Source organism: Epinephelus lanceolatus, chromosome 3, assembly GCF_041903045.1.
Source record: "Epinephelus lanceolatus isolate andai-2023 chromosome 3, ASM4190304v1, whole genome shotgun sequence".
Classification (NCBI taxonomy): Eukaryota; Metazoa; Chordata; class Actinopteri; order Perciformes; family Serranidae; genus Epinephelus; species Epinephelus lanceolatus.
In genome coordinates, this window is record NC_135736.1 from 50,508,041 (window position 1) to 50,519,873 (window position 11,833).

Genomic DNA, 11,833 nt, shown 5'->3' on the forward strand with positions numbered 1-11,833 from the left:
AGGACTCCTCCTGCTCTCTGAAACAGGGTCCAGATAAATGTCCGTCTTTTGAAGTAAATAAACTAAGTCATGTGGAGCAGATTTGGGTTTTAGCTTCTGGATAGATGCTCCAGACTTTATCTCATCCCCTCACTCAGCTTCATCGCAGGCAAAACTAGTATTTTATTGGATTATTGTAGGCGGCACGGTGGTGCAGTGGTTAGCACTGTCACCTCACAGCAGGAGGGTTCCTGGATTGAACCCAGGGTGGGGAAGCTGAGTTGTGGGTGGAGTTTGCATGTTGGAAAATGAATGACTGAATGAATGAAAGAGTATTGTATTCAGCTGACTCCTCAGCCCACAGCTCAGGTGACCAAACATGAAGTCAGGTGACCTAAAGTCTCCTGAACATGAAACCTCTCAGTGTTTGTTCCGCTGACTCATATTGATGATCCAGGGTTGAACTGTGATGGCTGAAACAGCAGGCTGTGACTCAGCTGGTGTTTACCTGTACAGGTGTCACTGAGGCTCAGAGATGGACAGCAGCAGCGAGCAGCTGGGCGGAGGTGAGGACGACGCAGCCTGCACGTCGGCCTCAGAGGGTTTGGAGGAAGGGGAGGTGGAGGGGGAGACTCTGCTGATTGTGGAGTCGGAGGATCAGGGATCGGTGGATCTGTCACATGACCAGAGTGGAGACTCTCTGACCAGTGATGTGGGCGAGGAGGCTGAAGGAGGCTGGGCCTGCGAGGACATGTCCTTCTACTGTGACCGCTGCCACAAGTGGGTCCCTGCAGGTGAGCCTCATTTATCTGCTCCTCCATGTCTCACATCACGTCCTGAATATGAAGAATGGGGAAGAATCAGTAGTGTCGATGACATGACACCGAACTAAAACATTCGGTTATCAAAGATCTGTGTCCTCAGCTGGTGTCCAGGTTTGTTTCTGTCCTGTCAGCAGTTTGAGTTTGTGACTGTTTGTGTTTGTTTCTCAGCTCAGCTCAGAGGTGAGCAGCCCAGCTACCTGAAAGGAGACAACTTCTTTAAATTCATCTGCTCCGACTGCTCCGAGGACGGAAAGGAGAGCTTCGAGAGGATGAGACTCACCTGGCAGCAGGTACAACCTCACCTGCTGCTGCTGATGATGGTGATGATTATTATGACCAACATCGAACAGCAGAGCGCCGGCCTCAGGCCCCTCCTCCAGTATCAGGCCCTCCTCCAGTATCAGGCCCCTCCTCCAGTATCAGGCCCCTCCTCCAGTATCAGGCCCCTCCTCCAGTATCAGGCCCTCCTCCAGTATCAGGCCCCTCCTCCAGTATCAGGCCCTCCTCCAGTATCAGGCCCCTCCTCCAGTATCAGGCCCCTCCTCCAGTATCAGGCCCTCCTCCAGTATCAGGCCCCTCCTCCAGTATCAGGCCCTCCTCCAGTATCAGGCCCCTCCTCCAGTATCAGGCCCCTCCTCCAGTATCAGGCCCCTCCTCCAGTATCAGGACCCATCCCGTCTCTTCCCCCTAAAAGCCAATCACAGCTGAACCAGGAAAGATATCAGCCAGTCGTGTTGTTGTATTGACGGAAATGCTCTGTGTCACTCTGCTGTAAACTAAGTTGTCGTTGTGAAAGCGTGCACGGTACAACTGAGTGAAAACGCGGCTTTTAACCTTATTTTGGGACAAAGTCATCGAACTTTAAAGCGGCACCAGTGACACAAAGTTAAACTACATAAGGTTAATATTTCATTATAACTGAAACTTATAAAGTCACGTAACGTTCACATTAAGCACCGAATAATTTTTACTAACCTTATGAGTTTGCTAACATTAGTTAGCTATAATGATATAATAATGATAGACGTTATTTATACAGCACCTTTCAGACAAGACATGCAGCACAAAGTGTTTCACAGTGAGGGCAGTATGAGCAGAAGGTGAAATAAATAACTCATGACATCATCAAATCTTAGAATGAATCATAAAATCAAGATGTTAAAAGAGCTGCAGCAGCAGGAACCACATAAAGAGAGTCGAGCCAGTTTAAGTGAACCGATAAAAACATTCAGCAAGCAGCTTCTCTGTCTACAGGTAGTGTGTTCCACAGCTTTGGCGTCACTGACGACGGCTGCATCCCCAATCTTCTCCCAATAAACCAGCAGCAGGTCATCGCAGTGTTCTTGGAGGCAGACAGTTAACAAGGGAGTTAGTGATGTAGCTCAGTCCCAGCCCATGTAGGGCTTTGTATACAAGGAGGAGGAGCTTAAGATCAACTGGTAATGTAACAGGAAGGCAGAGCAGAGCAGCTCAGACTGACCTGATGTGCTCTCTCCTCTTGGTTCTGGTTAACAGCTGAGCTGCCATGCTGATGTCACCAGCAAGCTAACACTAACGTTAGCTCCCAGTTCATGAACGTAGATACTGGTGCAACCGCAGTCTGCACATCTGGGTTCTTCTGACGGCACCGATTGAAACAACATGTTCTACTTTGTGTGTCTGGATCTTCTGCTTCTTGTCGTGGTTTTGAACAGATGTGTGGAGTCGAGTATTTAAACTGGTGGTGTTGGTGTTCTGCCTGAGGTTGGGGGTGGGGCTTGACGGTGGAGGTCTGCTGCCGTACACTGTTGGCTCTGCTGGCTCTAAACACAGAGCTATTTATTGAACTCACTGTGAACACACACACACACACACACAAAAACAACAACAACACATACACACCTCCGATATATGAAAACTAAAGCTAAAGGCTTCTGTTGGTTGTGAAAATATTTGTGCGTTGTCTTTGTGTCAGGTGGTGATGTTGGCCATGTACAATCTGTCTCTGGAGGGGACGGGCCGACAAGGTTACTTCAGGTGGAAAGAGGACATCTGCGCTTTTATTGGCCGACACTGGAACTTCCTGCTGGGAACAAGGTCACTGGAACTTACATTAATACTGTTATTAACATGATGTCGTATACTGACCTGTTTGTATTATACTGTTGTCATGTCATGTCTCTGGTGGTGTGACCATGTACACATGGTCTCATGTTCACTAACTACAGGTAACTGACTTCTTTTGCCACCTGGAACTAAATCTAGTGCTTTGTTACTCTGGTGGAAAATACAGAACTAGTTCCTGAGTTTCTCAAAACGTTCTTAGTTCACCAGGGAACCAACTTCCTGCAGTGGAAACGGCCTACAGACGGCGAAGCACAGGGTAAAAAAAAATGCTGATGTTTTGAGGTGTAACTGGTCACTGCACCTCTGCTGTTCCCTCACTATCCACATGACTCTGGTTCAGCACTTCCCGTCAGGATGGACCATTCTCCAATGGACAGAGGATTCCTGTTTCAGTGTTTGATCCGACCGTCTAAAGGAGCTTTTTACTTGGCTAGATTATACCACTTACAGACTCTACGCGCACGTTGCCGACACTTTTGTGAGCATCTATACTTGTGTGGTGGTGTGTCTGTGTCACTCTGCAGTTACACCTCCAAAACACTAGTCAGTGGCGGAGTTTCTGTGAAGTGCTGTAAAGTTTAGTTGACTCTAAACACACGTTAAAAACACGTTAAACACACATGTTAAACACACAAACACACATTAAACACACGTTAAACACACCGACAAAAACACACGTTAAACACACAAACACACATTAAAGACACGTTAAATATAAATTAAACACACGTTAAACACACACGTTAAACACACCGATAAAAACACACGTTAAACACACACGTTAAACACACCGATAAAAACACACGTTAAACACACACGTTAAACACACCGATAAAAACACACATGTTAAACACACATTAAACACACATGTTAAACACACATTAAACACACACGTTAAACACAAATTAAACACACGTTAAACATAAATTAAACACACGTTAAACACACCGATAAAAACACACGTTAAACACACCGATAAAAACACACATTAAACACACCGATAAAAACACACATGTTAAACACACATTAAACACACACGTTAAACACAAATTAAACACACGTTAAACACACCGATAAAAACACACATTAAACACACATTAAACACACATGTTAAACACACATTAAACTCATGTTAAACACACATTAAACACACGTTAAACACACGTTAAACACACGTTAAACACACACGTTAAACACACGTTAAACAAACACACGTTAAACACACATTAAACACACGTTAAACACACTGATAAAAACACACGTTAACACACATTAAACACACGTTAAACACACACAAACACATGTTAAACACAAACACGTTAAACACATACAGACACATGTTAAACACAAACACACATTAAATACACATTAGACACACATTAAACACACAGTAAACACACATTAAACACACAGTAAACATGGCTTAATAGACAGTTTCAACCACAAATCAGCTCCATTACAACTCAAACGGTTCACTGAAAAAACATACTTATACTAAACACATTTTCTAGGCAAATACAACATGCTAACGTTATTAGCACAAGCCTATGGCATTTAACATTGTATAAATTAGCCTAGCAGCTAGCAGAGATTTGCTCTGCTCATATTTCAGCCAGGATAAATCACACACAGTGTGTGGAGGCTTTATTGTCTTCACAATTTATTGTTTCTTATCTGTGAAGTTAAAGTAAATCAAAGCTTTGTTTCCACTGAGGGAAATGGTTTCAGCTTACAGAGACAGACAGGAGGTCTGCGTCACTGTGACACTGTGGAGTTACATTTCTGGGGAGGTGCACGTCAGGCTGCGGTGTAGGATACAGTGTCGATTCAATACAGAAGTATAAATCCCACGTTACTCTGCAGGAAGAAGACATCAACATGGTGGAGCACGGTGGCCGGCTGCCTGTCGGTCGGCAGTCCTACTTTCTTCCGGTCTGGAGCGCAGGAGTTTGGTGAGCCTGGATGGTGGAAGCTGGTCCAGAACAGACCTCCAACTTTACGGCCGGAGGTGGACAAATCCATTACTAAGGCTAAAGGTAACCGCCACCTGCACTGATCCAGGAGAGCTGTGGCCAAAGGTCTCGGTTAACCTCTGCAGGTAAACGACACTGAGCTGATTTTTTTTTTCTTTGGCAGCCTCGAAACCTGCCTTGGACCCGATCATCACCGTGGAGGGCCTTAGGAAGCGTGGAGCCAGAAACCCTGTGGAGAACGCTATGCAGCTGAAGGAGAAGCGCTGTCGCACACAAGAGGCCAAAGACATCCGACGTGCTCAGAAAGAGGCAGTGGGAGGCTACACCGACCGTAGTGCCTCCTCCACGCCGGTCAAACTGGGAGGAGGCCGTGGAGGTAGTGCAGGGCGGCGGCCTGACCTCGTCCTGGAAAAAGGTGAAGTCATTGATTTCTCCTCCCTCAGCTCATCAGACAGAACACCACTCACCAGCCCGTCACCATCACCTTCACCTGATTTCTCTGCCCCGGGGACGCCGGCATCTCATTCAGCAACACCCAGTCTGCTGTCGGAGGCGGACCTCATCCCAGATGCCATGCCTCCACAGGCTCTGTTCCACGGTGAGTTAATGTTTGATTCATCCAGTGTTTTCTGTCTGTTGTGAGTAGTTTTGTTTTAACATGATGTTAAAACCTGCTTGGACCTTCAGACGATGAAGAGATGGAGACGGAGGGAATGATTGACCCAGGGATGGAGTACATTCCTCCCCCTAGCGCCAACCTTGTTGCCCGCAAGAAGCTCCGGCCAGCACCCCCACACATCAAATGTGAAGCAGAGAGCGAGGACGATGAAGGCCGTGAGCGCGAGGATGACTTTGAAGAGCCAGTGGGACGCAGTGAAGGTCCGTCTCTCTCCACTGGCCGGTGTGTTGGTGCTGGAGGGCCTGAGCGGAGGAGGATAACTCATCCTGAGAAAACAGACGGAGCTGGCGGCATCTCACAGAGTCCTCGCTTCGCTCCCCTCAGTCTTTACGAGGAGAGAATGCTGCTGCGTCGGCTGGATGCCTGCCCCTTGGCCTTGGCTGTCACTCCACAGGCCAAACGCCTCCACAGGAAGCTGCTGGTTCGTCAGGCCAAGAGGCAAAGAGGGCTTCCCCTGCTGGACATTGACCGGGCTGTCAGTGCAACCCTCAGCCTGGTGGGAGGGATCTATGGCGCCCATGGGGTGGGGAATCTCATGCGAGGAGGAGCCATGGGAAAATACTGCACCAACAGCCAGGAGCTGCGTATTCTTGATCGCTTCCAGGTATTGTCAAGATTCATCCTGGTGTTAGTCAGTCTGAAATCTTTTACACTGTCCATCTGATGTAGCCCTCTGGTTTATACGCACATCCCTGCCTTACGTTGTGTCCTAGCATCCTATTTCAGCCGGAATTGGTTAATGTTAAGGAAGCAATGTAACCTCAAGATGACTTTTTGTTAATGCTGCCTTTGGAAAAATTCATGATGGTAGCTGGTGCATATGTTTACACATATGTTAAAACTATTGTAAATTATTTAAATATCACTTACGGAGAAATTGGTCTGAACATGGTTCTGAACTCTGCCGGCTGTCGTTTGAAACAGAGTATCAGAGAAACTGCTCTTATAGTTACGTTGCTACCCGTCTATAATGTTCAGTACTAACAGAGCAGCAGTAAAATGTTTAAATGAAACATGCCTTTGGTAAGCGTTTGACGACTGTTGTTTCAGCCAACTGCTTTTGATTTGTGGATGATGAAGCTCTTTTGAAGAACACAGAGTGAATCACTGATGCAGACTGTACATGAATGTGTTTGTGTGCAGACCAACTTTTCTTGCAGAAGGGGCGTTCAGCAGCACTCGGTGTCCTTCTGGCATCGTCTGATGGGAGCAGAAGGCAGTTTGGACCAGAGCATCAAGAGTCCATACACCTCTCGCATCCTGAAACCATACATCAGGTAAAGAGCTTCCCAAAATGTTTAATGAGGTAAAGAGGGTCCCAAAACCTTCTGGCAGGTAGAGAGTCCTCAAACTTTGTGTCAGGTTGAGAGAGCTCTCTAACTTTCATTGAGGTACAGAGAGTCCAGAGTCCAGATACCTTCTGGCAGGTTGTGGGAGTCCTATAACCTTCTGTTAGGTAATGAGAGTTCTCAAATCTTGTGTCAGGTATTAGATTCCCAAAACCTTTCATCAAGTGAAGAGACTCCTGAAACCTTCTGGCAGGTAGAGAGTCCTCAAACTTTGTGTCAGGTTGAGAGAGCTCTCTAACTTTCATTGTGGTACAGAGAGTCCAGAGTCCAGATACCCTCTGGCAGGTTGTGGGAATCCTATAACCTTCTGTTATAGAGTCCTGAAACTTTCTGTCAGGTAGAGAGAGTCCCAAGACCTTCCTTGAGGTACAGAGTCCTGAAATCTTTTGTCAGGTAGAGAGAGTCCTCAAACCTTCCATCAGATGGAGTAAGTCCCAAAACCGTCCATCAGGTATACAGTCCTCAAAACCTCCATCAGGTAGAGAGTCTTTAAACCCTCTGTCAGGGAGAAAGAGTCCTGAAATCTTCTGTCAGGCAGAGAGAGTCCTCCGACCTTCTGTTAGGTAAAGGGAGTCCTAAAATCTTCTATCAGGAAGAGAGAGTCCCAAGACCTTCCTTGGGGTACAGAAAATACCAAAGTCTTTCGTTCAATCAATCAATCAATTTTATTTATAAAGCCCAATATCACAAATCACAATTTGCCTCACAGGGCTTTACAGCATACAACATCCCTCTGTCCTTATGACCCTCACAGCTGATCAGGAAAAACTCCCCCCCGAAAAACCTTTAATGGGTTAGATAGGGTCCTCAAACCTTCCATTGGGTCGAAAGAGTCCTCTAAACGTCCGGAAGATAGAGAAAGTCCTGAAAGCCTTAAGTTTTGTGACATTATCTATCTCTGACATCTGCGTGTCAATGTCATCTCGTCAGTAGAAGTAATTGTTGTAGGTAGCACAGTAATAGTACCTCTCTCTGTTTGCTTTTCAGGAGGGATTATGAGAGTCGTCCAGTGAAGCTGAGGTTGTTGGCAGAGATTAAAGCATATCCTCACAGGAAGGAACCCGACTGGGTCCCTGAACCCAGCGCCCCAATCGACTACTGCTATGTCCGGCCAAACCACATTCCCTCTGTCAATGCTATGTGTCATGACAGCTTCTGGCCTGGTAGCAAAGACACACATCATCTTACTTACCTTGAACAACACTACTGTGAACCTGTCTCTCTAATTGTTTTGTCTTTTTTCTCCTGCAGGTGTGGACTTGTCAGAGTGTCTCCAATACCCAGACTTCAGCGTGGTCGTCCTGTATAAGAAAGTCGTCATCGGCTTCGGTTTCATGGTGCCTGATGTGAAGTACAATGAGGCCTACATCTCCTTCCTGCTGGTCCATCCTGAATGGAGGAGAGCTGGCATTGGTACCTTTATGATCTACCATCTCATCCAGGTGAGGCTCCAGAGGTCACAGTCCGTCCATATTAAAACCCTCTGTGTTTTCAAGAAATGTTGTGTGTTGTTTGGACGTGTTGTTTGTATTTTTCAGATGTTTTTTATGTTTTTAAAGGCGTTTTTTTGTGTTTTTTCAGTCATGTATTTGTGTTTTTCAGACTTGTATGGGGAAAGACGTGACACTGCATGTGTCGGCCAGTAATCCCGCCATGCTGCTTTATCAGAAGTTTGGTTTCAAAGCGGAGGAGTACATTCTGGACTTCTACGATAAATATTATCCTGTGGACAGCACTGAGTGCCGCCACGCTTTCTTCCTCCGACTGAGACGCTGAGACCAAGACTCTGTCAACACCTGAGTCCACCTGCAGGACCTGCTGAAGCCCAGTCAGTCCTGAGGAGACAGCTGAACAACAACCAGTGTGCAGCACGATGCCTGGCTCAAAGACACCTGGACAGATGCGGCTGAAAGAGGGGCGCAGGTTTTCAGTCAGTCCAAAGATTCATCACTGACTCTCCAGTTACAGACCGACGTCTGCTGGAGCCACACAACACTGACAAAATCAAACCTCACAGGATCTTTGGTGTCATGGAAAATGTGACCTTTGGTGCTTTCAGAAGAAATTTTCAACTAAGAAACTCGACTGATGTCAGAAAACACATCGTTTCATGTTGGACAGATCAAAATATCATTAAGTCTGATAATGTCTGCTTCCATATGTGAGCTGGTCAATTCTTGACTGATGACGTGATGTTACGTTTGATTCACGCCACTTCATGTCTCCTGTGGTCCAGTTTCTCAGTAAACTTGTTTTTCCTCTGAATGTTTCTGAGACATTAAAACCAAAACAAGTTTAATAATCAAAGTTTAGCAGCTGATTCATATTTAGAAGTGAAACATGAGCACATGAACTCATTCAGCAGACTGCAGTTTGTCCAGCAGGGGGAGCTGTAAGTTCCACAGCATGTGATGTGCTGACGTTGCCCTCTGCAGGTAAAGAAAGAAATAGCCCCAGTGTAACATTGAACCAGGCGACAGCTAAAATAAGATGATTAAAAAAGACTGTGGATAAAAAGTACGAGGAGAGAAGTTCAGCAGGAGGCTTTTTGAAACTAAATATTCACTTAAGATGATTTTGTTATTCGTGGTTAAAGACTGACGGCCTGGAAGACTGTCATTGTTGTTTTTATGTGAATTTAATTATTTTTTTCTTCAGAAAAAAACGAGCTGTTGCAGCATAAACATGTTAATTTTCACCACTGACTGGAAGTTGTGTGCAAATCTTGCTAAAGAAAGATAACCCCAATCAGCCTGATGGTGGCGCTGTAACTAAGACCCAGACATTTTGGAAAAGCCATGCCCCTCACACCATAAGAGGGACTGTGTTGGAATTCGACACCCAGCTGAATGTGCTTGACAAAAAAGCCTCAAGAACCATTAAAGTCTGTGAAACTAGATTATCCGCCATTTTGAATTATTATCCAGTGAACTTTAGAGGGGGCGTGGCTCAGCACATATTTAGACCTAACTCCACAACGACTGACTGAGCCAATCATCTCAAAAGTTGCAGGAATAATCCCTGAAAGTTTCAATGAAATTGGCCATTAGGGCAAGGCAGGTTTATGTCTACAGCACATTTCAGCAACAGAGCAACGCTGTTTCCCAAGTAAAATATCAAATGCAGCGAGACAAGGTGCAAAAGAAACACAGTGTAAAAAGACGTTTAAAAGCAATTCTTCAAAGAACAAAAAATAAAAAGTCAAAATATACTGAGACAGGTATAAAAATACAAGAATAAAACTTACAGTTCAAATCAGTTAAAGTATTTGTAGAATATAAATCACAGTTCAGTGTACGTCAGCAGTTCCCAACCGGTGCAGATTTCTCCTCCGTCATCAGTTCAAGGTCCACACGGTTTAATACACTCAGCGTCATACTTGAGTTTTGCGGTATTGTCGAAAGAGTTTCCTGTCTGTCAAGTAGCTGTCTGTTAGTCACTCACCCTACAGCAAGAAACAGCACTTCATAATAAAAGCTCTGTGCATGATACTCACTGCACTTCAAAATAAAGTGTGGTTTTTTTGACAAACTTGACACCTCAGAGAGTCACTAGCAGCCCATTCAGAATGGATCTGCAACTCACTTTCGGACCGCCACCCACCAGTTGGGAACCACTGCTGAGAGAAGTTAATAAATTTTTGATTTAATAAAAAGCAGCAGGAAACAAAAGTTTTAAGTCTTAATTTAAAAGAAGTGAGAGTTGGTGTAGAGCTGCAGTTTTCTGGGAGTTCTGATCTGTGGAGAATAAAAACTGCTTCTCCATGTTCAGTCTTGACTCTGTGGACACAATGCAGACCTGTCCCTGAAGACCTGAGAGATCTGGATGGTTCAGACTGTAGCAGAAGGTGAGACCATTCAGAGCTTTATTTTGAAAGGGATTCTCTGCCAGACAGAAGTCAACGTGAAGACCTCCTGTGAAGAACTGTCTCGGTCTCAGTGAGTACTCGAGCAGCAGCGATCTGAATCCTCTGCAGTTGTCTGATGATAAAGACTCTGTTACAGTAGTCGAGTCTACTGAAGATAAATTCATGGACAAGTTTGTCCAGATCCTGCTGGGACATCAGTCTCGGCAGGATCAGTCCTTTTGTCTTCAATATATCCTGAAGGTGACGGCAGGCTGACTCTGCAACTGAATGTAGCTGTTGAAGTTCAGCTCTGAGTCCATGACCACAGATTTCTGTCTTCCTCTGTGGTTCTTAACATTGAGCTCTGAACATTGAAATCGTTCATCCTCACCTCCAAAAACAATGACCTCAGTTTTCCCTTTGATTAATTGAAGAAAATTGCGTCACATCCAATCCTTGATTTGTTCGATGCTCTCAGTCAGAGCTTGAGTTGGACCATCGTGTCCTGGTGACATCGTTATGTAAATTTGAGTGTCATCTGCAGAACTGTGGCAACATATTTTCTGAGCCAGTGAAAACATGTAGATGTAAAACAGAAGAAGTCCCAGAATGGAGCCTTGGGGAACTCCTCGTCATTTTTGTCCACTCAGACTTGTAATTCAGGCATGAAAATCGCTCACCTTTCGGCGAAATTTGCCGTTATAAATACAAAATGGATGACTTACGTGAATCGTGTAGATCCGATGAGAAATTTTTTTTTTGGGGGGGGGCTATTTGTTAAGTAGGAATTTAACCAGTTTAGTACTGTGCCAAAAAGTCCATCCCAGTTTTCTCATCATCTCCTAATATGTTGTGGTCAACGAAGTTAAATGCGGCACTGAGATCCAGAAATACTGAGACTGAGATTCTGCTGCGGTCTGTGTTTGAGTGGACGTCAGTTTAGTGCCATGAAGTTATTCATTGGGTGAAAACGGCTTTTACAGTGACTTAACTTAAAAATAGGAGGTCTGACATATTTAATAATAATATATAATCAATCAGTAGTGACAGGTACAGATTATTAGTGTGATGCTTCT

At 45.1% G+C, this 11,833-nt stretch overlaps 1 protein-coding gene across 1 annotated transcript; it reads left to right on the top strand.

Moving 5' to 3' along the window:
- Positions 1–514: 514 nt before the first annotated feature.
- Positions 515–9,809, top strand: kat14 (lysine acetyltransferase 14). The gene is made up of 10 exons (XM_033624747.2): positions 515–773; positions 972–1,093; positions 2,758–2,879; positions 4,773–4,945; positions 5,046–5,480; positions 5,570–6,165; positions 6,705–6,838; positions 7,898–8,073; positions 8,162–8,352; positions 8,513–9,809. The coding sequence occupies exons 1-10, from the start codon at positions 515–517 to the stop codon at positions 8,684–8,686; spliced, it is 2,382 nt and encodes a 793-aa protein (XP_033480638.2). The 3' UTR covers positions 8,687–9,809.
- Positions 9,810–11,833: the final 2,024 nt, after the last annotated feature.

Excerpts from the sequence above, each read along its gene's own strand:
- kat14 (XM_033624747.2), top strand. The coding sequence starts at position 515 with ATGGACAGCAGCAGCGAGCAGCTGGGCGGAGGTGAGGACGACGCAGCC. Across the intron at positions 6,166-6,704 it reads GTATTCTTGATCGCTTCCAG|ACCAACTTTTCTTGCAGAAG; the intron begins GTATTGTCAAGA and ends GTTTGTGTGCAG. Across the intron at positions 8,353-8,512 it reads TGATCTACCATCTCATCCAG|ACTTGTATGGGGAAAGACGT; the intron begins GTGAGGCTCCAG and ends TGTGTTTTTCAG.